The sequence below is a fragment of the Primulina eburnea genome, chromosome 4 (assembly GCF_022965805.1).
Source record: "Primulina eburnea isolate SZY01 chromosome 4, ASM2296580v1, whole genome shotgun sequence".
NCBI lineage: Eukaryota > Viridiplantae > Streptophyta > Magnoliopsida > Lamiales > Gesneriaceae > Primulina > Primulina eburnea.
Window position 1 is genome coordinate 30,465,529 of NC_133104.1, and position 25,241 is coordinate 30,490,769.

The 25,241-nt window shown below is 32.0% G+C and overlaps 1 protein-coding gene across 3 annotated transcripts; it reads right to left on the reverse strand.

Annotated features, from left to right (window-relative positions):
* Nucleotides 1-6,758: 6,758 nt before the first annotated feature.
* Nucleotides 6,759-18,885, reverse strand: LOC140830949 (uncharacterized). 3 transcript variants are annotated; one of them, XM_073194544.1, is made up of 20 exons: nucleotides 18,846-18,885; nucleotides 15,497-15,501; nucleotides 14,815-14,912; nucleotides 14,587-14,673; nucleotides 14,306-14,381; nucleotides 14,130-14,204; nucleotides 13,952-14,005; nucleotides 13,074-13,133; nucleotides 12,835-12,951; nucleotides 12,215-12,309; nucleotides 11,919-12,124; nucleotides 11,316-11,413; nucleotides 11,005-11,108; nucleotides 10,696-10,861; nucleotides 10,318-10,440; nucleotides 10,125-10,207; nucleotides 9,835-9,973; nucleotides 9,693-9,722; nucleotides 9,438-9,508; nucleotides 6,759-7,953 (listed from the first exon to the last, which is right to left on the reverse strand). In XM_073194544.1, exons 1-20 carry the CDS (start codon nucleotides 18,883-18,885, stop codon nucleotides 7,122-7,124), a joined length of 2,559 nt encoding a protein of 852 aa, XP_073050645.1. In that variant the 3' UTR covers nucleotides 6,759-7,121. The 3 variants fall into 3 exon arrangements, 2 of the variants coding, with proteins under 2 accessions (XP_073050645.1, XP_073050644.1); XR_012117722.1 differs by lacking the exons at nucleotides 15,497-15,501; nucleotides 18,846-18,885 and having other exon boundaries at nucleotides 6,759-6,965; nucleotides 7,056-7,953; nucleotides 14,815-14,922; XM_073194543.1 differs by lacking the exons at nucleotides 15,497-15,501; nucleotides 18,846-18,885 and having other exon boundaries at nucleotides 14,815-14,922.
* Between the last annotated feature and the right edge of the window lie 6,356 nt (nucleotides 18,886-25,241).

Here is a 25,241-nt window from a genome sequence, read left to right on the forward strand (position 1 = left end):
ACCCCTGTTCATTAGATCAATGAAGGCTACCGACATGTTCGTCAAGCTAAAATGTATTGCTGTGAATTCATAATTCATGTCCCTTTTTCGGAAGGCTGTTTTGGGAAAATATTCAGCCCTGACCTTCAATTGTTAGTAGCATGTTCTCAAGCCGAGTTTGGAGAAGTTGTAGCTTCTTTAAGTTGATCGAAAATATCGTCTATTATTGGAAGAAGATATTTATTCTCTATTGTGATCTTATTGAGTTCTCTATAATCTATACACAATTTCATACTTTCCATCTTTCTTATTTACTAATAGGACCAGAGCTCTGCTTTTTATCTATCAACTTTTAGAGTTGTTCTTTTAGCATCTAGAAGTTCAGCTGGCGTCATTCGGTATGGTGCTTTGGAATTGGTGCAACACTAAGAAATAGATTGATTTTGAACTCAACCTTGTGGTCCAAGACTATCCCAGGTAGTTCTTTTGAAAAGACGTCTGAGAATTCCTGCACTATTGGGATATCTTCCAGCTTGAGCTCAAGTTCTTCCTGCAAAATTTTTTTCACCGTGCCCTATTTTATGGTTTTCCAAGTCTATGAAGCAGAAAGAATGTATTTCTATCTCTTGTCATTACCATGGTATATGATTTCTTCTTGGTTCGCGGTTTTGAGTTTGAAATTCTTTCTCCGGCAATCTGCTATTGCACTGTTTTTTGATAACCAATACATCCATATGATTGCATTGAAATCTACCAAAGTGCTTTGAATCAAGTCGGCACTAAATATGTGAATAGATACTGATTTTATTCTATCTTGAAATTATCACGATTACTATCTCAAAACTTAAAACTCATATAAAATCTTGGAACTTAACTCAATATCAATCTATAACCTGTTGATTTAAATCTCAAAATTATAACTCAGTCGTAATAAAATATTATTCAACCTTGTACAAATGAAATTAATCGTCAATTAATTCTTGTGCTAAATCTCACTTTCAACAAGACAATGATCATAGAGAGCTTCAACACAAACTATTTTTATTGAATGTATTTCTCCTTGAATCATTCTTAGTACTATAACAAAAGTCAAAACTTATTATCCTATATTTTCCTCAATATCCAGCAATATCTCATAACTTATTTTATTCAAATAAAGTCGTATCATATTAGTTATCCCAAAATAATATAAATTTCTAAACCTGAATATATTGTTTCTCATACACATTTAAACAAGATAACCCAAAATCATACATATTTAAGGTTAACGCTTAGCATTCTTAAGAACCTAAATTAATGTTCACACATTTAACTATTGCCTAAAATCAACTTCTATATTGGTATATTTAAAACTTATTATAACTCTTATCTCATATTTTTACATAAATAATTTATTGTCTCCGAATCAAATATTTCCTCTTAAGTCAAAAGCTTAAGTCAACTTATCTCAGATAGGTACAATCCCAACAATATAAGTCAATACTAATTGTTTGCTTAATAAAATTTCATTGAAATTCGACCAGTGCTATAATAAACACGATGAACGAGATTTTTCGAGAAATTTTCCAAAAATGAAAAGTTTGGAGAGAAACATATGAATTGTAAAAAATACGTCGGGAGGATTCAAGAACAGTTGACATAATCGAATTTGGAATTTCCTACGAAAAGTTATGAGTTCTACGAAACTTTCTTAGAACGGAAATACGTGATTTCGGAAGCCTAAACGAAAGAATTTTGTGTTTTCGGACCATGCTTATCAACTTCATTATGGATATCACCCGTTGGGTCATTCTGGAGGAAACTTTCTCTTATTTATATAGGGGTGACTACTATCATTATCATGTATTATCTTCGCATTTGAACTTTTGAATTAAACTTTAAATATAGAATAATTATCATTTAATTATCATTCTTTATCCATGATACGGATAATTTCAAAATCTATATATCCATTCCTTGGATATATTTTCGAAATATTTTCCTGTCCAAGCCTGCAAAATTTCAAATTTTGTGTCTAATTTCCAATATTTTGTAGAACTTTTGTTTTCCAGTATAATTAAATCTTCGCTCTTAAATCCCAAAAATGTCTTTTAGTAATTTCGAACTTGATGTTAATTTTTCCCAAAAATAAGACTTTTGATTTTTCCTAAAATCTGATAGGAAAACTTCTAATTTTTCTTATGCCTGTATTTTTTTTATCGTGTAGTCCCCATCTTTACTATTTCGAAAATCCTACATTAAATACTCTCAGATTTCGAAATTTAGGGATCATATTATCCTCTTGTTTGATCTTTATCTAGGTATATCAATATCATCTCAAATCTTATATCTCTATCTGGTATAATCTTTACAGCTTTGAATTTATATCTCAAGATTTACCTTTTTATATCCAAATATTCCTTATTTAATTTATTAGATAATAGTATATTTATTTATTCTAAGTTCAAAATATATACACAATATTATTTTAAATTTCGAGCTCCAAAAAATATTATACACGATATAATTATCCACACAACTTTAGATAAACATGAAAATTTTACATTTTAAATAAAATAATAAAATATATACCCAAAGATTGAATAATCCTAGCACACTTAAAGTACAAAAATATTATTACGATTACAAAATCTTGAGTTTTACATAAAAAGTAATGGACGTTTAGGTAGATGTTACATACAATAGAAACCATTCACTTACACACTTATTTCATATAAATTTTTCAAAAAATTATATACCATATAGGGATTTTACAAAAATTTTAATGCCAAATATATAATTGATCATATACCTATTTTGTTGGCAACTATGGTTTTAAAATTTCACGTATTTAATCGTGTTTTGTAAAAATGGAAATTTCAGTAGTGGTGTCCATTCAGGTGGGTTGGGTCGAGTTGAGCAATAGTACTATTCAAAAATTATTTAACCCGAACCTAACCCGAAAACTTTCAACCCGAACATGAACTCGAACCTGATCAACCCGTATAACCTGATTTTAAACTTTTTTTTAAAAGAAAACTAAAAAAATTCAAAAACAATAATATTAATATTTTAATTTAAACACATAATAATAAAATCTCCTTAATACATATGATTTAAATTTGAAAATCTAATTGTAAAAAAATAAATTATATTTACTAAATCAAATAAAAAAATATTTAAAAAATAAAAAATATACGAAATAAATATTAAATTATGAAAATTTATGATATAAATATACAATAAAATTTTTTTCAGACATACAATATATAAAAATGTAGAGAATATTTATTAATCATATTTTTTAAAAAAAATTAAAATTTTCGGGTCAACTCGGGATGACCTGAACCCAACCCAACCCGATCATTTTTTGGGGTCAGTTATCGGGTCTAACCCGATCTGACCCGAACCCGAAAATCTCAAACCCAGACCTGATTTTTTACGGGTTGAGCCGTGTCGAGTTTATGAGTCATGTCTGATTTTGACATCCTTAAAATTCAGCATCTTATTTTTTGAGCAATTCTTTTTTCAGTTTGAAAGTTTAAAGTTGATAATCTATATATATATATAAAAGCATAGTTTTTGTCAAAAATAGTAATTTCCCGCTAAAATGTCATTTCTATAAAAGGAAATATTTATCATCAATATTGAAATATGTGCACTGCAATAAATGATCACTTCAATTATTGTTTACATTGATTATATCAATTCACTTAATTCAATTTTGAATTAATTAATTTTTATATTAATTCAAATGTAATTTATGTATTAAATATTTTTTTATCTTTTACTCAAATTAAAACTAAACTATATTGAAAAATAAACTATATTAAAAAATTTTGCATTAATTATATCAATCAATTTAAGTAAAAACTATATAAATAAATTTAAAACAAAAATGGTTACAATGTTCAGCATCATTCATGAAGTAAATCATCCAAAAATAAATTTTGCTATTTTAAGTCATTTATTTCTCAAAATACTTACTAAAAAAGAAATATTATATTTAATTAGATTTTTTAAATTTTATAAAAATAAAATTGGTTGAGTGTTAAAAATTATCATTACAACAAAGTATTCCAATGGACATTAATGTACTATTTAATAATCATAAATTTTTTATCCCAAATACATATTATTTCGAAATTACCTTAATTTTAAAGAATTATTGCATTATAGTTTTCTTCCAAAATCATATGTATATTGTATATCTTGATTTGTCTTCTTAAAAATTCAAATAAGATAGCAGAAGAAAATTAAAAGAGATAAATTCAAAAGAATTTCAAATGGACATTAAATAATTTTGATATTTAATCCTTCAATAATCAGAAATGTTTGACCCTCAATACATGCAATTCGGGAATTTCCATAATTTGAAAGAGTTACAGGGTGTTTGGCAACCAGTATTTGAGAGGATTTGCCTTGGATTTGGATTGGATGTTGGAAATTCAAGCGAGTTGAAATTCCATTTAGTGTTGGGTTTTTTAAATTTAAAAATGGTATTTACAAATCCATTTTTCTTGTTTTGGAGAAAAAAGGAATTCGAATTTGGAATTTTGAAAATGTTACAAATACCCGTAAAAAATCAGATAAAACAAAATAACCTAAAAAAGGTAGAAATTAATAATTCTTCTCTATTATTTATATTTGGAAATTCAAAAAGTATTATTATTTATTACATCATAGTGGCACATAAAATAATAATTAAAAATCATCAAACAACTTCAAATTTTAACATAAATTATTATTAAGCGTAAAAAGAGGCTTTGATAATTACTATGATTTTATATATTAATCAGTAAATAACACAAGAAACTTATAAAATTTAAACGAAATCTTTCAACTTCTAAAAAAAATTAAAAGGAAAAAAGTCTAACCATTTAGAAACTTTTGATGGAGAATGATGTGTTGGATAAAAAAGTAATTTTATGTTTTTAAAATCCAAATCCCACCAAATCTTATCAAATTTGATGGGATTTGGATATACTTGTGGAAATCCCATGAAATCCTTAGCAAATCCGAATTTTTTTTTTAACATCTTGTCAAACAGTAAAAATAGGATTTTGAAATCCAAATCCCATGAAATCCTCCCAAATCCTGGTTGCCAAACACACTGTTAATGTATGTTGTAATTCTGTCAAAAGCATCCAATGTATACTTTAATTTTTGTCCTATTGAGATATCTTATTTGAATTTTAAATTATAAATAATGCAATATTGCATATTATATTAGAAACCAATTTTATTAAAATTTATCTTATTAAATTTATTTATTCCAAAATTGAATTCTGAAATGGCTCTTATTTTCAGCACCATATGTGAGTTGAATCCTTTCAAGATGTAATGTTCGTTTAAATTTAGATTTGTTCGTTGTTATGAAATACCTACATATGGAAACAACGAGACATTAAGTTTGAAATCTATCTTTCATGATCAAAAAATAAAAAATATTATTCTTCTATTTATACAAAATTTTAATTATTATTTGTTACTAATGTGATAATTTTTTTATATATTACAATGTTCATGGATACATGATAGTATAACGTCCCGTAATGGAAATGATTAGACCAATTCTAAAGAAAGCAAACATCTTATTAGAAGACACCTTTTAAAATTTGTTGACATTATTTTGGAATACACATAGTAAATGTTAATAAAATAAATTTTCTGATTTATACATAATCTACTTATGATCAAATATTTCATTTTTCTTTCGGAGTAATAAGTTGTTGTGTATATTACGAAGAGATTTTGTAAATTAAATCACAACCCATTTGGATAAAAATATTGATGAAAAATTTATTGTTATCATTCAAATGTGTCAAACACGTATCATGTCACAAAATTTTTTGTGAAGGTAGATTTAGACAAAATTACTGAATTTTTAAAAAAATATTTCTTATTAATTTTATTGAATGTGATTTAAAAATATTTTCTTATCACATGTTAAAAAATAATAATATATAACTTCTCGAAAAGTAAATAATTAAATATGTATTAAGGTTGATGGCTGGCATCAATACACTAAACACGATAAACATCATGTTATTGCCTTAGGTTAACACGATCTAAAATTTTGATATATGATAGTGATTATTATCCAAAAAAAATTAATCGACATGCGTTGTTGAAAAAATAGTTTTTATTTTTTTTTTTTAATTTTATTATTTTTTAAAATTTAAATATCTATTCATTTTTCACTAATTTTTAAAAATATCATCCCGTACATCGCACGGATTAAACACTAGTTTGAAAAAATAAAAGGCATTTTTCAAGGTAAAATGAAGGGTCTTTTAGATAAATGATATTTGCTACCAAGTTAATTGATAAAAAGTCTGACTTTTACAATAGCGAAAAAGTAAAAACTGAATCGATATCACTTGTAGAGAGTTCCCGTTGATTCTCAGAAATTCGATGGCCATTCGAGGTTACTTTATTCCAACTACAAAATTAATTTAAACAATGCAACTCGTACAAACAGGAACTAACAAAATAATCATAAAATATATGAAAATCAAATAAGCTTTATTTAAATCAAAATTTGCATTGTACAAATATGTACACACTGAACAAATGTTACGATCTACACGCAGTTACTTTTCAATAAATAGCTATTGCATTTTTAATTTAATATCTATAAATAATATGAACACACGCTTCATAAACCCATCCTGTACCTGTAGAATGTTTAATATATCACCACTTTATGTATAAATTGTTATTATAAAATGAAAAATACACAAATATTAAATGAAGTAGAAAAAATATTTTAAATTATGTAACTTGTAATCAAAAGGAAAAAAAACTAGTGAAATCTTCATATCTTGATTTCTAGAATACGACAATATATTACAAAAAGAAAAAAATCCATAACGAGTCCTCGATTTTTCTTTTAAAATCTCTGAATAATACCCAAATTACGAAATTTAATGAAAATATAAGTGTAAAACACCTAACAAATATATGGGACGCACCTCCATATTCTTTAAGCAAACTTCAACCACCTTAGTGCAACAAATGGTACAATAAATAATCAGTGAACAACGAACTGTGTAACCTATAATGCAATTGGAACAAAAATATACTGTACATACTTTCGCTCCAATGGTCCCGATTGATAGAGTGGATGTTCGACGATGAGAACATAAACGACAGCTAATTTACTCCAACACCGCGACCTCATGCTCAACTTTCCAATAGTTAGAATCGCTGAATTCCTTCGTCACTGCACCATCATTGTCTGAATCCCCCTTTTCTGTTTTCTTCGAAACAGTGTTTCTTTTCATTGGCCCAGCTTCTCCCACAATCCCTTCCTTCAGAGCTTGTTCCATTGCCTTCTCTGTGCCCTCTAATTCCACTCCCACAAATTCAACATCCTCTTCAAACAACGAGGGTACAGTAGCACCTTTGTTACTTGAATCAGATTTAGATGAGCTATCACTGGAATCTTTAGAAGTAGATGTTGTCCCGTTTGATATGGAGTCGTCACTAGAAGATGGAGGTACAGGGGGAGAGCTCACCTTTGCTGAATTTGCAAGATTGTTGTTAACATCAGTCGGATCATCAAATGGATTCACAGTAGAGCCACCAACTTGAAAATCGGATGTTTCACCCCATGCCACCCATTCGGGTATAGGTCTATCTTCTCCAAATGGGTCGTCACTGTCTGGATTCTCGAAGGGAAAGAAAGCCGAGTCACCAGGGGTAATGCTGTTCTTGGTTTCGGCAAATGACTCGCTTCCCTTGTTACTGATGGCATTAAATCCTTGGAAGACTTTTGCATTGGGACTAGATGAGCCATGGGCAGAAATTTTGCTCTCCAACTCATCATCCTCCCCAACTACTACCTCATCATCACTACTGCTGTTACTGTTTGATGTTCCATTCAGGTTATTATCATCCATCATGTAAGATGACGTTGATGCTCTCATACTCACGTCTCCATTTCTATCATCATCTTGGAATGCAAACCAGTTGGAATTTGTGAACAAGCTGCTTCAAAGGAGAAATAAGTAAGGTCATACATAAATAAGTCAAGAAACTGGCCTACCACAAAGGACACAAAAAGTAATGTAATGACCCGACTCCTGATTTTGAACTAAGTATTAATTAAGAACTTATTAAAAAATAATTAATTAAGTATTATTAAGGATTTAATAATTCTAGATCAAAAATATACCGAATTTAAAATGGACCACCCAATTAACTTAAGATTACATTATCCCAAGAAATCCAACTAGTCGAATGAGATTTTAACACGTGGCAGTTAAGATTGATTTCGGATCTTCTGAACTAGGTCTGGATACAATCTATAACTAAAAGCTGATTTCATTTGTTTCCTGCACCGCTTTCCCTCAGATACTCTCTTGAATTCTAATCATATACATTAGGCTTTCTAGCAAGTTTCTAGGCAGTTTAGTGTCGGGAAGCTTCAGAGCTAGTGCCGACTCGAGGAGGGTTCAGTGAACTGAGACTCGCTGATCGAGACATCAACAACGGGCTGACGACGGACGCAGGTACAATCTTAAAACCTTAAATAGAGATTTAAGAATTATTAGGAAGAACTTTGAAGCATGTTTGTTAATTCAGATCAAACTTGATAATGATTTCATTTTGTTGGTATTGTCAAGGTTCAGACGAAATTTTCTGTCAGATTGTTTTAATGATGTAGGTGATATATCAAAGCGTAGTATATACTCTTATATGCTGCATATTTATCTGTTGCGTGATATATGTTTTACTGCTTTGGCATACTATACATGACATATCAGGTTGAACCTGATATCTTTTGAGATATAACTCGTTTGACGGGACCTCTCAGCCCTATTCTGTATTGTGGACGATTGGACATCGAGAGCTACACTGTCCGACAAGACCCGTGAGCTCTGATGACCATGGACATTATAGGTATACGTCTTGATGATGAGTGTAAGAGCCAAAAGATATTTAGGGCACACCAGAGACTCGGGCACCTCTAGACTGAATATGTGATTCTTGACTTGGTCATCGATGTCCAAACATATTGCATTTCACATACATCGTATCAATTTGTATACTCGCACATTCTCATATTAGGCAATTGTCCCTCACGTCATTGTTTTCATGTTGGACACCGCATCCCGTAGGGCAGGTCTTAGGTTGTCGGTTCGGACGGCCAAAACAACGGCTAAAGCAGTTGGGTTTTTGGTGGCGATCCAGTGAAAGTTTTATTTGGTTTCTCGTATTCTCGTGCATGATTATGTTTTCGATATGGTTGTATTAACATTTAAGACTAATATTATTGTTCAGTTTTCGTTTGGGTTGTAAAACGATGAAGTTATTTGGTTTCCACTGTTTAATTATTATTATCAAGTTTTAAATTTTGCATGCTTATTAGTGAGCGTTACAAGTAGGCTCAAATGAAAAAACTCCTTGTAATTTACTTGTGTATCTGATCATTTCTTTTTCTAAATTGGATAAAAGCCAATGAAACTCACCTCCCTTGCTCATTACCCAACCTTAGGGATGAAATCACGACTTCAGCAGATTCATCATCAAAGTAGACATCCTAAAATTTGACAAATTTGAAAATCTCACATAAGAACAATAAATTCAGAAAGGAATGGCAAACGAAAAAACTAATTACCCGTTAGGTATTGTCTTTCATAATTAACAACCCTGATTGGCAAGACGCCCTTTGTTTTCATTTGTACCAAGAATAATAGTAAAGGAAAAGTGGTTATGCGAATTACCTCATCATCACGATCAAGAGATCCATGACCCTGCAATCAAGAGATGAAAACCATAAATTATATCTCACCGATTACATATTCAGCTCCGAAGAGAGTTAGCAGCAGCTATAAAACAGCTTTATTCTGTGTCTCATATGTTTACCTCAGCATCATCATTATCATACATGGTGTATCTAAATGCTTGGCTCAAATTATTTGCCAGAGCTGCAACATCATAATCCCTATCATGAACGTCTTCTTCATCACTCTCTCTGTTCCTGTCATGCAATGCAGTGGGTCGCCTGCAGTAGAGAGAGAACAATCAATCCATCATTTTAAGGAACCATAGCCCAGCAGAAAATACCTAGGTATGCAAAAATAGAGTGATATTTGCACGATTATTGACAGTTTTAATCTGTGATCAATCCTCGTGACACACACAGAAAGTCGTACCCGCAAGCCCATCGATAAACGTTCTCCATCATATTGCGCTCCTGTAAGCCAGTGGAGAGCCACTCGTTCCACTCACTATTTTCCTGAAGAATATCAAATTTGCATGAGAAGACACAAATAAATTAAATTGATTGTGTGGCAGAAAAATTAGCATGTACATCGTTATAATCTAAAATTATACCCAGAGACCCACCTGAAGATGCATTTGAATTCGAGTATCATTGTTTCCCAACTGAACTAATTTATTTGATATTCTTGTTAGGTGTCCAAAGTATCCAGCCTTAGGAGCCTGCCTCCCAGATGTTGGCACAGTTGGCTGCATTGAGTAGAAAAAAGCCAATGAGAGACCCAGGAGGTCTGAACTCAAAATTTGTGATCTACCAGAATAACTAATTCGAGCATTTAACTTTCATAGTTCATGACATGCAATTGGTTCCGAGGCATAAATCTGAGGTATCAACTTTCTTACCATCAAAGCAAAAAGAAACTACATCGCTTCTCCAGAAAAGGGAGAAGTCTAACACAAGCTACATGAACTGAAAACTTAAATAATTTTTAACAAAAAAATTACCTGACCAAGATCACCAGAGAGCATGGGACTTTTCTCTGTTTGAAGAATTTTTTTAACCAAATGGCACTCCAGGAGAAGATGATCACGAATGGCAACATCTGTGCTGTCCAAGCAAGAATATACTATGCTCTCCACGTGGTGATGCAAAGCATTGTTGTATGGATATCTGCAGAAGACAATAATTTAGAAACGCCATCTGCACTCATGGGCTGGGCCTGCAAGTACGATTGAAGAAGAACGTGGAGCTCTTCTTCATAGCAACCAAAAGCGTGTAATTCAAAAGGCAAAGTACTAGAGTAATGGATTTACTCAAAAAAGAGATTCAGGACTCTCTCAATAGTTCCTGAGTTAACCAATTCTTTCTCTGCCACCAAGTTGCCAGTTTTAAGAAGCACCGCAATGAATTCGACGATCTACAATCAGGTACCACCACGACAGACAATGTAAAATAACCAGTTAAGAAACTTCAGACATGTATATTTATGGATCAATGGTATACATGAGCACATGTATCACTGTCCACGCTCTCCCTATCCCGAACCAACTAAAATTTTCAGATGCAGCAAACAATTTTGAGGGATTTAGGAGAAACAAATGACCACAATAGCATGTCAATTAACCTTTAGACGATGTTTTCCAAGAGGGGGTCTCAGTTCACCATATGTTGTTGGTAGCATCTTTTCATCCGATGAGACATTCAAAAGAATAAGCAAGTCCCCTGAACATAACATTTAGATGCTTATTACAGCTGTTTTCAGCCAATTACAATAATATGACACACCTTAATCCAAATTTTACAAGATAAAGAATGGCATCACCAGTTGATATCTGGATTCTGTTCTGGCCATTTATAAAGTTCAAAAAATTTACCCTCAACTTCCAAAATATGCATATTTCAAGATTGTGTACGAAGTAGCAGCACAATGAAACAAAGAAACAAACAGAAAGTAAAAGTTCAGCTTCGTCCACCTAATATCCATTCATGCGAATTTTCAGACTCAACATTATTCTTACCAAAATACTTTCCATGATTCACACAACTGCATCACCTCACCTCTACAGTAACCCCTTTTCATTCCCATATCCAATTCCAACATAAATTTAAAACAAAGAACGAATTTTTTTTATGAAAGTTTTTTTTTTACTGGAGATTGGGGGATGAAGTCGAGAGAGTTGATCATAAGTATCAGCAAATGGCACATCAGCTTATATTGTAAACTAACCAAGTTTTGGAAGCATTGCATCAACAGTATCGGGGTTAACATTTATCGTTGATTCATACGTGTGTTGACTTCTGAAAGAATACATCACTGGTGAAGAAATCGATCTCTTCGGATCCAACAATGAAATACAGACAGATAGTGAGTGAACAAGGGAAGATTTTGATTGTGAGTCTTCAAGTGCATGGGCAAAGATCCTCTCAACAAAACTGCAAAGCAAAAAAGGCTAGTAACTCAAACGCATCATCTCATTTATAAGCACACAACAAAAACACGAACCTAGAGTCAGAAGACAATACCTTGGACTGGACAGTTTAGTGAACATAGGTGATGGTGCATTTCTGGTTATAGCACATAAAGTTTCTGCTGCGTTAGCATGCACTTCAGGAGAACTCTGGAAAATATAAGAAATAATCTTATATTCAGATACATAACAAAGCCACTACATGAAGTGTGAATCAGAAAAATATAATTCAATACCCTGTCCAAATAGCATATCCTCTAAATACCCAAAAGTTCTTCCTCCATCTATTTCATAAAAATAATTTAGTAATGAATGTTCAATGAGTTTGTTCGTTCATGACAGACAATGAATTAAAATCTGAATACAACCACATGGCAGCTCCATTGAAACAATTCAAACAAAAGTTAAAAGAATTAAAGTGTATGATGAGTAGCTTCAGGAGAAAACAGCAGTAATATTCATGTGCACAAAGAGTTGAAGAAAGAAAAAATACCCTGGACTCTTAAGAGTAATATAATATGAAATATAAGTATAATATAAAAGTGGAATTATGTGAAGGGTGAATCAGTTGTCGACCAATTAATAGTCAAAACCAAACAGCTCAATGAATTGATATGCTTGCTCAACCAACAATATGTTCCCAATAATGACACAACAATAGCTGTTTTAACTCACCAAAATATTAAGTTTATCCACAATCATTTCTAATAAATTGCTACTCGTCAGCCACTGCATCACATCCAAAGAACTGGGATAAAGTTGATCATCTGCACCTACAAGTCGTACCAAAACCTGATAGTAAAACCGAATTAGGAGAGAATATCACAACCAAAACTCTAAAACAAATCGATACAAAAAGATTAAGAGCAACAAACTGCTCAATCCAAAGATAGCCACATATACATGCACCCAACCTCCATGATGGACGTGATACCAATCAAATCGACCAGCTGCACAAACACTTCTTGGTGAGCCTGCAAGAAATCAACATCAGACATTACACTGACTAGGGCAGAAAATATTGTGTTTATAAAGATCAGGGAAAAAGAAAATTCAAGTAGCACATCGTCCAGACATTACATTGACTAGGGCAGAAAATATTGTGTTTATAAAGATCAGGGAAAAAGAAAATTCAAGTAGCGCATCGTCCAACTAATTTTGGAAATACATGTGGGTTTCTCATGTTAATGGACAAATATAAGTGATAAAAAATACCAGCCTCAAGCTTCTGAAAACTCATCAAAGCAGTCAATTCTCAACATCATCTAGACTTTTGGCATTTTTGTTCTTTGTTCGAAAAAGATTAATTGCAGAAGTGTAAATAATCACAGATTTTTTTAACTCTTTTTTTGCTTAAATGAAGAGAGCAAGTGGCGCAAACCAGGCACTGGTGGAGATATATTTTACCCAACTTGCTATTGAACTACCCCGCAAGTGTGCTGGCAAACAGAAACATTGAGTAGTCTATCATAGAATTTCATACATTATTATTGCCAATTAGAAGGTAAAAGAAAATCAATAGGCTTAACTTTTAGCACTATTAAACAGCTGCAACAGAACTTGGTGTGAAGCACATTGACTACCTACTCAGAAGGATAAGTACCGATAAGGTCGTAGGAATTTACATAAAGCAGAAGATTACCAAAATCTTTCAACTTAAAAATTTTCTTCCGTCAACTCTTAACTCAGGATGGGTAGAAGAAAAAGAAAGATGACAGGAGATACATTCAGCGATTTCCTATTTAAACTTGAATTGCATTTACAATAATCGAAGAGGTTCAACTTAAGTCACCTTGACGTAATTCATGAGGGGAATAGTTTTCCGCAGCATGAGGCACACTACAACCTGCAAAAAACCAGAAGTTAAAAACTGCACCTTCGGTTACTTCATTCCTTCTATGCCTATAATTCCAGTTAAGTAACATTGAGTAAGAGATACTGAACTCTATTGCAAAGCAATCGATCTGTACCTTGCTGAAATATCCAGCCAACAATGTACTATGAGGACGGCTTGGTTCCAGGAAAGAAAAGAGCAAATCCATGAGCTGAAACAAGATAGAGAAGTTGATTGATCCATAAATGGGCAAGGTGAACCAAGATTTCCCATTTAGTTGTCTATGCTAACTCTTAGATAGGATAACCTCACCTCATCTTCCTCCACCAATGTCTTCAAGATGACATCAATTTCACATGTAAAAATTTCACAGGCAATGAAAGGAAACCTACATTACAAAACCAGATTTTGAGCCAAAAAGAAATCTTCCTCAAGAACCAACACGACGCGATAGACTTTATCGTACCTACCATTACAACTTTCTAACAAACAGTTATTGGAATAAGGGTCTACAGATATGTATATGCATATTAAAGCACACAGTTTAACATTTGAATAATAATTATCCTTCCTAGTTCTTTAAATTGCAATACTTGAAAGTCCGCCTGCTGACTGCATCCTCCGCGGGCTCCTCTACAATATATCGCAGCATCTGTTCAACCTGAGCCCGATCTCTCAAACTGAAACAGAGAAACTTTTAATGTCATAAATGGAATCAACGCCATCATGATATATTCATGTAAAATAGAACACGTGCATATGTTGTTAATAATATATGTGATCAACAGTAACATGCAGATGCAGTAGAGGAATGAGAGTACAAATTTATAAGTCTGCTGTTTAATGCTTTGCATTCTTGAATTATCTCTTCTTCGTCCAAAAGGTCTTCCAATGTAGAATTTTCCTTGTCCAGCACTGACTCAACCTGAAGTGATAGAATGTGTTAGAACATTATCTATGAAAAGGACAAAAGTAAGTTACAAACGAACAGAACAAATAACTAATAGGACCATATTTACAGAGAAAGATTGATGAACCAAGATAATGGACCAAGTCATTTGATAATCATTAGACAACCAGAGTCATTGGCTCAAAAATTGTGAAGGAAAACAAAAAGTTGACACCAAACCTAGTCAATATCTTGATTAGACGGGTAGGCTCTAAAATTTGTAAAACTTTGGTAAACTGGGTAGTCAGTTGAAAAATATTTCATCTACAAGTAGGGTATAATCTGGTGTTAATATACCCTGAAATTGCACAAATTTATTCCCCAATGCTTCTGCTGTTTTACTTCTTGTCAATGATTGTGTTTTTCATTTATTACAAGTGTATCTCAAATTGAAAAAACGTCAGAAAAAGATATCAAAACCCCATGATTTGCTGATCGCATCTGCTCCAAAACTTTTTAGTAATATTTAGATGATTTGTTTCCGCATCTACTCCAAAACTTTTAGTAATATTTAGTATTTATTCATTTTGTATATTTGGTCACGTACATATCACATCAACTTCATATTAATACGTTTTCTCAGAAACCTCGAATATTTAAGGTGCTTAGTTGAAACTAATTAGAAAGTTTTATTTTCAAAATAGAAATAACTGACATGTTATTTTTCAAATATATTTAAAAAATGCATAAGGTTGTTTTTGGATCAAAGGATTTGGATTTGAGGAAGTATTTGAGAGGAGAATTTCAAATTACTTCATATTGGAATGAAGAAAGAACATTATACACATACAATTATGTATATCATAATTCATATGCATACACATATAAATCAGTATACATATCAAATGGAATTTTTTTGTTTGGAATAATAAAATAAAATATTTAAACATTTAAAATATAGTTATAATAGTTTTCTAGCCTCCATGTCACTGAATTATTAATTATCTTATTGGTTCAGTCATTCAGTGCAGTGTCAGTGATTACAAGTTTTGGTCATTGAGATTTATGTGGAGACAATTGAAATTCAATGAGAAAATCAATTGAGATAAGATCGATATAATGAGACGATCAGCAGAGATTAGAATAGTACCACAATAAAATCAGCCAGAATTGATACAATCAGAGGACACGATACTAGGATGGTGATCTAATTTCTAAAGATAATATTATTATGGAGATACAAATATAGAGATAAGATCCAAGATCCAAATATGCACTCGTGCAAGTCAATAACAAGGGATGAGATTATATTAAGAATAATAATATAATAATTTTCAGGTTAAATGTCAAAGGGGTTTTTAAAAAACTGTCTTATTTTTTAACTCGGTAACTTACTTTCTCCAACTCGGTAACTTACTTTCTGCATGCTTTCAGTATTCCTTACACAGTCAATTTCTGTTAACATAATAACAATATTTTATGGTTTCTCAAAATGAAACTACGTCTAATAATTTTAAAACCATTTCTATAATTCTATAATAAACTGTATCCAGGTATGCATTAGGCCACATTCAAAACTTCATAGCAAATAAATTATAAATCTACAAATCATGAAAATTTTCCAGAATGTCTTAAATCCATGGTAAATTGTCCAGAATATGTAAAAATAGTATTCTGGGTGGCACATGAGCTGTCTTCTATGTGTGGCCAATTTTAGTATTCTGGGTGGCACATGAGCTGTCTTCTATGTGTGGCCAATTTTTTTCCCAAGCATGTGTTTTATCATGATCTGTGATTTTATGCGAAACACTTTATAAAATCCTAACTGATCAGTACCAAGTGATCAAGTATTGTCTTTTGGATACCGGAAATAGTCATTTCCAGTCTCTTTAATAACTGGTGACATACTGACAAACGTATTACGCTATTTATTTAACAATCTTCGTATTCAAACCATGACTTTAAAGGTTAAGAAAAACATGCCTCAACTCCTGCAAACCGCATTTTGATGTTTGTTTTCTTTACAGATTTTGTTTTAAATTTATTTTCTGTTTGAACAAATTATTTCCCTTATTTGCCCCCTAAAATTCCCTATATTTTCTGTTTAACACTTCCTCACACTATGCCCACGAACTTCTTAGCCTTGAAACTTGTTTCTAAGTTAAAATGGACAAAGGCGATGTTAAAATGGCTAAAATAAAATGTTATAATTATAGTTTCCAGTCTCTGTGTCATAATTGATTGACATGGAGACTGGAAAACGAACTTCGATCTAAAAATTCAGTACACTGGACAACGAGCAACAACTAATTGTCAAGATACATGGTTTATCTGAACTAGACTTCGACCCGATAAGTGAATTCACCTTGACTCAAAGGAATGATGGTCGGTATGTGTTCTAAGTGACAAATGGGAGAAAGTGGTATGCCGTAAATCGGGTAAGAGCCATCTCTTTAGCTTTAGCCACGATGTTCACCACTTCACCTCATAAGCTTTTACCAGCAACCTTTGCCAATGACCATTTCCGGAAATTTTTTTACATTAATCTGTCATGCTATACTAACAGTTATTAATGTTTCTTAAATAATATTTGATATTTACTTTACGCTAATATATTGATCATTACTAAGACATTTTAGACTAGCCCTTTTTCTTTTATCTATAATAATTCTCCGAACGAGGTTTACTGATTTGGATCAAGTGGCTGAATTGCCTTAAGGATGTCATGATATTTTGTTTGATTTGTAAGCTTTATATTTGATCGGTTTGGTTCGTGATGATTGAAAATGCTTCTACTGATTAAGTATCTTTCTTTTATAAGAATGTTGTCATTATTGCCTATGAAACTTCGGAAAGGGATTATGAAGTGGTTGTGTGAGTTGTAGTTGCCTTACAAGGTTAAGCAAGCACCTTCCAAGCAGTGTTCCACATTTTCCATTCTTGTGAATTTTCAATGCGCTGATATTAGCTTTAAGTTGAGATAAATTTCTTATTTAGGTTTTTAAACTATGATCAACTTTTTACAAGGAAGTTGCACCAATGGCGACAACACTTTGTACCCCTGGCAGTGTTTGACAGTTGTATGGATGATTTACAAGGTCACACTTGATCACATCTGAACAAGTCATGGTCACTAATTCAGTAATTATATAGCACCATGTAAATCAAGAACAGGAGTCAATTATGTGGTATCCAAACACTCAAAACGAAAAATTCAGAAAACCAGGAATCCATTATACCATACAGGTATAGATAGACTGATCTCAAACACAGATGGTCACAGTTGGAAAGTAAGAGCTGATTTAATCATCGGTAACTCGAATGATACATGACGGCAATAAGAGCTAAAAAATATTACTTTAAAATTGTTGATCAATTCCCCTTCATGTCAAAAATAGTGATGCACATTACAACAGAATTAGAGAAGTACGGAAAAGTCTGCCTTGTCCCATGATTCAAGACCACATGAATTTGAGTTCAATTGTTGACATATTCTTCGATGCTCCATGAAGCACCACAATTCAAAAGATTAAAAGAGATCCAGAATATCTTATGCTGTTTGATGCTAATTGTTATCACAATCCCCTGACCAGTCTCAGTCTATTACATAAAGCACATCTGTATGCGAACTTCCTTTGGGCTACAATTTCGCAATTCAGCAAAATCCGTTAACAGAAAATTTGGTAGAATAACATGCAAGCGACTAATCCATAATTTCCTAAGCAAAAACATATAATTAAGCAAATCAATTAATTGTGAATAGGTAACATGTATTAAGACGTCATAGGCATCCTCCATAGCAAATTCAGGGTATACCAATTTACATTTCTAGCTACCCGAAACCACAGAGAAATGACAAAAAACCAGATAAAGGTCATTGATGCTAAAATTTCAAAGTTCATAATCGACATAACAGCAACAGAGATATAATCAAAAATAAAAACATAAACTCGTTTAACTTACAGGGAGAAGAAGCAGACAGAGAAGTGAGCTTCCAAAACATGTGGTCACTTAGCCAGTATTCAGATACAAAATCGTGTGCGTATCGGCGGAGAGAAAAGAAAAGTACGCGACAAAGAGAAACAGGGAGCTCAATAGATCTGAAAACCCTGTATTAGAATCTAACAAGTAGGATACCACGGCAGCAGACGGGTATTTAGGCAAAGAAATTGGAGTTAGGTGCAGAGGAAAACCCTAATTTTCGAAGATCGAAAGAGAAGGAACAAAGATCGAGTGCGGCCAAAGATTTTATTGAATTTTACTTAATTGGCATATAGCTTTACTTTAAAACTATATGCACTATTTTCTATAATTATCTTTTTTTATAATTATTGTTGTTTTATTATAATTTTTAGATTATGAGTGATAATTTAATTTGGATAAAATTGGGATATTTTAGATTATGAGTGATAATTTAATTTGGATAGTTTAGTGGGATAGTTTTGTGAGTTAATTTATGAATTTAAAAAATACATGTATTGATTAATGTACTGTGGATTTTGTGTATAAGAGATGCATATTTTTGTTTTTAAAAAAATAGAGTTTATATTTTAAATATAAATGATAAAATAAAATATAGTTATGTTATAACTTTATTTTAAAAAATTAATCATAGTTGCACAAAAAAATATCTCACAAATAAGAATAAATCAAATCACATTTTCACAACAACAAAAAAAAAAAAGAGACTGACTATAAACAACTAGGATGGGAAAAAATACCGAAATATCGAAATACCAAAAAACCGTACCGAAAAAAATACCGAACTTACCGGTACGAGATATATTTTTTTTCGATATTTCGGTATACACCGAAATATCGAAAATAATTTTTCATTATTTTTTTTAAAAAATTTAAGTTTGATATACCGAAAAAATATCGGTATGCCGAATTTTCAGTATCGGTATCGATATGGAAAAAGTCCATACCTATATTTATGGTACGATATATCGTACCGTACCCACCCCTGTAACACAACAAACCAAGAGACGAAGCAAAGTAGTGATAATTTCAAGAAAATGGCCAAATCAACATAGACCAAATACCAAAATAAATGCAACAATTGATTAAGCTTACATACCAAATCATTGTATTTTTAAAAATATATGAAAATTCTTTTATTCATTCTAATCTTTCATGGCATCTGAAAGAAATATTTTATTCCTTTATTATTTTGCTAAATTATTATCAATTTAAGATTTTACCTTTTTAGATTATTAAATCTTGCTTGATTTAATTTTAAATGATAATATCTTGGTTTACTTATTCTAGATTATGAGATCTTGCTTGATTTATTTTTAGATGATAAGAACTTGATTGATTTATATCTAGATATTATATGATTTGTTTTTAATATGATTTTTATCTCTAACATATTTTATTCTTGTTTAAAAGAATTTATATCTAATGAAAATCTTGTTTCCATATTTTGTAGGACTCTTTTATGGAATAACTTTTAGGTCAAATCATGGATATAAAGATGTATATGCATATAGCCGTAGATGGGGTTCTGAGAGTGCTTTGTAGGTGGAGAGAGAAGCGGAGCATTTTTTAGAGAAAAGGAGTTTTGAGAGAGAGAAGATTTTTCGTGGTTGTAGAGATTGTAGAGAGAAGAGGCTTTAGAGAGAGAAGAGGCTTTTGGTGGAGAGAAGCTTTTCAAGTGTGTTGGACATAGTTCTTTTCACAAAGAAGAAATCACAAGAGTCCAACATGTATTTGCTCTACAGTTTTTGTGTGATCGGGTGATCACTTTACAGCGTATGAGAGATGCTGGATTTTTCTGAGCTCACAGAGAGTTCAGATATTGAAGATTTTCGTGTTGAAGATTTTGTGTGATTGATTCACATATACCGTGTTGCTGATTGGTGTTGACAACACTCAAGAACAACACTTCAGAGTGTTGATCGAAGAGTGGTTGTGTTTGTTTTAAGCAATACATTTTTATTTTATGCATCTAGTTTTTATGTGGTTTATTTTGATGCATTTTTAATTCCTTGGAGTGTCAAGGAATTTGGTTTTGTTTTCTCACTAGTATTATTTTGTTGTAAACGATTTACATAATTTTTCTAGTGAATTTTTTTTGCCATGAGGCATCGCACAAGTATTCGTACTTGTGCATAATTTAAATCTGATATTAATTTATTAAAGTTATATTTATGTGTTAATATTTAATTTCTGCTGCATGTTGTGTGCTCGTGTTGACAACACCAGAGCACAACACTAACTTCTGATACACACATTATAATATTTTAATTGATTTCCTGTACGTTTATGAGCAACCATTCTTACAGCATCAATAGCAAGTTTATTCTGAAGAACTGTGTCAATAAAGTCTATATCGAAAAATACATCACCAAAACCTCTCTTAACTCTAAGGTCCATAGTATTTTTCCATAGTCTTGAAAAATACTCATTCGACATTTCCTTATTCGTCTGCCATGAATCACATTAGTGTCTTCATAAATGTAAATTTATTATAATTTTCGGGATTTAATGACATTTGAAAGTGTTAAGATCACATGAGGTGTTTAAAGAAGAATTAATAAACACCTCAGCAATTTTTCTTCTAAAATTCGGGGTTGTCATTTAGTGTTAATAGTCAAGAACAAATTTCAATCTGCTCTGAGTATGGCAGGGAATCTTTTAACTATGATAGACAAATTGTAGAAAAACTTGTCTAGACTAAGTGAACTTAGAACACAAACTATATAAGATGGATGAGTAGGACAATTAACAAGTCAAGCTAACGATGAATTAACACACATTGTATGTTTCTGAAAATTCAAAAGCTAAATATCATTAAGAGTCTCTCATTCTTTTGTTGTCAGAACATATTTATTAGAAGACATTGGTAATTACAAATAATTTGGAACAACTCACTTTTTCTCATTTATTTCTTGCCTAGTAAATCTCCTAGCACTTGACACAAATAAACTTGAATAAGTTTTGCACAGAGAGACTTTCTCTGACATTTACAAGATTCACTTACCTAGATAATAGAACATTTTTAAGTAGAAAAGTTAGTATATAAACAAAATAGTTGATCCCAAATGATTTGATATAACTTAAAGAGGTTTGGTGGATGACTTTTAGCCAGGTATTCAAGAATCATTTAAAAGATAAACAAATAGTGATTCACAATATAGTGTAGAGTAATTCTTGAGTCTTCAATCGGATTTTTATACAAAATTTGCAACCTTCAAATTTGAAGGGCTAAACGCGTTCGTTTAGAGACCTGATTCAAAAAATATTACTTTTTGTCACGCGTCCTTTGTCTTTTACTTGAAATAATATGAAGCGATAAATGCTCGGGTACACTGACACTTAACATCCATAATAAACTTTTCTTTTCCTTAAAATATTATATGAATCTTGAGATATACTAATAAAGGAGTTCGACAAATTTAAAGAATAATTGAAGCTCTATTGTTTGGGCTTTAAGTCTATTTCAGATTGTTTACATAATCTTGATTCAACGCTTTAAAAAGTAGATTTGATGAGTTTTTTATGTTCTTGTCAGAAGTTAGGTATGTTGAAGTTGTCAAGAGTGAGCTTTTTGATAAGCTCCTCAAAAGACTTAAACTAATGATCGAGGGAGGCTAATTGGATGTCAACCGATATAGCCTCTAGAGAAAAACGAGGAATAGCTGCCGAGGGGAGAGATAGAGTTGTCTCTGTTTAAAGGAAAAAAATTGGTTGTACTGGGGTTTTTAAGGAACAATTTTTTATATGTGGATGGATTGGTGGAGGGAGTTATAACAGGGGGCTCAGAGGCTTGATTATCTTCTACACTAGCCAGTTTGAAGGATCGTTTGTAGAACACCTTGAGGTACTTCAAACAAAATATTCTCCAAGAGCTGCAATAGCTCGTGTTCTAAGAATGTATACACCGATGAATTAAATCGAGTTTGGTTTTAAAACCAAGCAGAAAACACTCGAAATAATCATTCGTTAAAAAACATTGATATATTGTGAAATATCCTGTGTAATTAAATAACTGAAAAGGGTAGATTAGTTTTTGCATTCACCAATTCAGTTATGGTGAGAACTAAACTGACGAATACTCTAACTGATCCAACGAGTTTGAAAACAACAGTTCATCAGTTAAATACACAATATATATTTATGGATGTTCGGAGACTTCAATTGCTCATACGGTATCCCTTCTACCCTCTCGGATAGAATTCACTAGAAGACTTTGATTTATACAACTCTTTGTACAAACTCACTCAGCTTAGGACTTACTCATTGCCTAACTGAACTCCTAAACTAGACTGAAGGCAGCACCTTTCAGTCAATACTTGTTTAACGTCTATGTGAGAAAGACTACATACACACGTTTATTGTCTTTGTGGAAGACTGTATGTGAGTGGTGATGGTGTGTGTGTGTGTGAGAACTGATCTCTGAAAACTATCCGAAAGTGTTATCACATACTGAGAGAAATATGCTTCTAAACTAAGCTGATATGACTAAGTGTTCCCTCTGGGCAAAATGCTTCTTGTAAGCTGATAAGTAAATAAGTGTGCCCTTTCTTTTTATCTTCACACACTCTAGTATGTGCTCTCTCTCGTTGTTTTTGCTGATGGTCTTGAGCGTGTATATATAGAGACATTGAGACTGTACTTCAAGACTCATCACATGTGATCGTTGCAGCTTTGAATGCGTTCCTTGGTATATGTGTCTTGACTTTTCTGACATGCCTCTAGGAATATCTTGGCTTTAATCTTTGCTGCAACGTCCATTATTGTACCTTTGATCGTACAGATATTTGTATCTTTGTGCGTAGCCGAAGTCCACTAAGATAAACTTGTCTTGATCTGCAACTGAATGATTTATAACTGATGTTCCTAACTGGTCATCTGAACCTGATCTTCAGTTGGGCTGGTGAAATCAGTTGAGTTGTCAGTTGAACTGATTTCACTCTTTCAGTTGAACTGGTCAGCTAGGTTCTTAATCAGTTAAGCTCTTCATCAGCTGGACGGGCTTATGAAGGTCTTCTGCTGAACTACCTATCAGCTGAAAAATCAGTTGAACCGTTCTTTGAGATATCAGTTGAGCTGATTCAGTTTGGTCGATCAGTTGGTCTTTTCCGTTAACGTCTCGATAGCTTCGGTTTTACCTTGCTTAACTGATCAGTTCGAAGTCAGATCAGTTCCAATTACCTGCGCACTAAGGTAAATCATTAAAAATAAAATAGCAAGTTTTGTTAACATCAAAATCAAGATTGCGAACATGAAATGTTCCAACACAGTTGTTGAATGGAATCCTCGATTGTACCAACAACAACATTTTCCATTTCATCAAAAATCATTGATTCAATATATGAAGATTTTTTTTTTGGAAAATTTGAATTGGATGATGATGGTGTTGTGAATCGGGTATTCTCTTGCCCAAATACAACGAAAATTTTAAATTTTTAAATTTTTACATTCAAATTTATTGTTTGAGCACTTGTATTGTTTTAATAAACATTCATAGGGCGTTTGAAACTTTTACCTTTAGTGAAATATTCACTTGACTCCAACTATTACGGGATTAGCGGAGATAGCTCTTGATTTATTCCTATGAACTTTTTTTGAGGCTCCTTTCTTCAATCATTCTATCAAGTCCACGACTAGATCAATTGTTCCTTTCTAAATTGCACTAGAAATTAGACACTAGAAATTTAGAAGGATTTTACGTTGAGATGGAAGAACGGGTTGACGGCTCAGATCTTCAATTGATATGTTGTGACCGAAAACAAGGAGAGTGGGAGGAGGTGTTTTCGAAAATTCCTTGCCTTGGAGGCTAAGGTTTCGAAATTATGAATGGAATGCTCCTTAACTATAAACTTGGTACACATATATATATAAGCTTAGGGCTCATTAATTAAATTAAATATTTAATGGGCTTGATCAATTAATTATTCTAGTCCAACTAATTTAATTAATTAATTAATCTTTTAAAGTCTAATTAAGAACATTAATAATTTGTATTTTAGTCTTGTACTCCTACAAGCTCATTATATATACATCCATTACATTTAATTTAAATCTTTTATAAATTCAACATTTGAATTTAATATTTAAATTATAAATTCAACTCCTTGAATTTATTACCTCCAAAATTTAATAGTCATAAATTCAACTCCTTGAATTTATTTCTCAATATTTTCTATAAATTCAACTTCTTGAATTTATTATTTATGCGGAGACAAAATAATACAGTACTTGTGTAATCCTCAATGATTCAGGGATACAGCTAGCCATGGATTCACAACTCTTCGTGATTCAGGACATAATCCTTTATTCGGATTTACCATAATTTACCTCATTCTATGTATCAATAATTGATCATAAGAATGTCAAAAATCATATTTC

Excerpts from the sequence above, each read along its gene's own strand:
- LOC140830949 (XM_073194544.1), bottom strand. The coding sequence starts at position 18,885 with ATGTTTTGGAAGCTCACTTCTCTGTCTGCTTCTTCTCCCT. Across the intron at positions 13,134-13,951 it reads CCCTCATGAATTACGTCAAG|GCTCACCAAGAAGTGTTTGT; the intron begins GTGACTTAAGTT and ends GATTTCTTGCAG. Across the intron at positions 10,208-10,317 it reads GAATTCAAATGCATCTTCAG|GAAAATAGTGAGTGGAACGA; the intron begins GTGGGTCTCTGG and ends GATATTCTTCAG.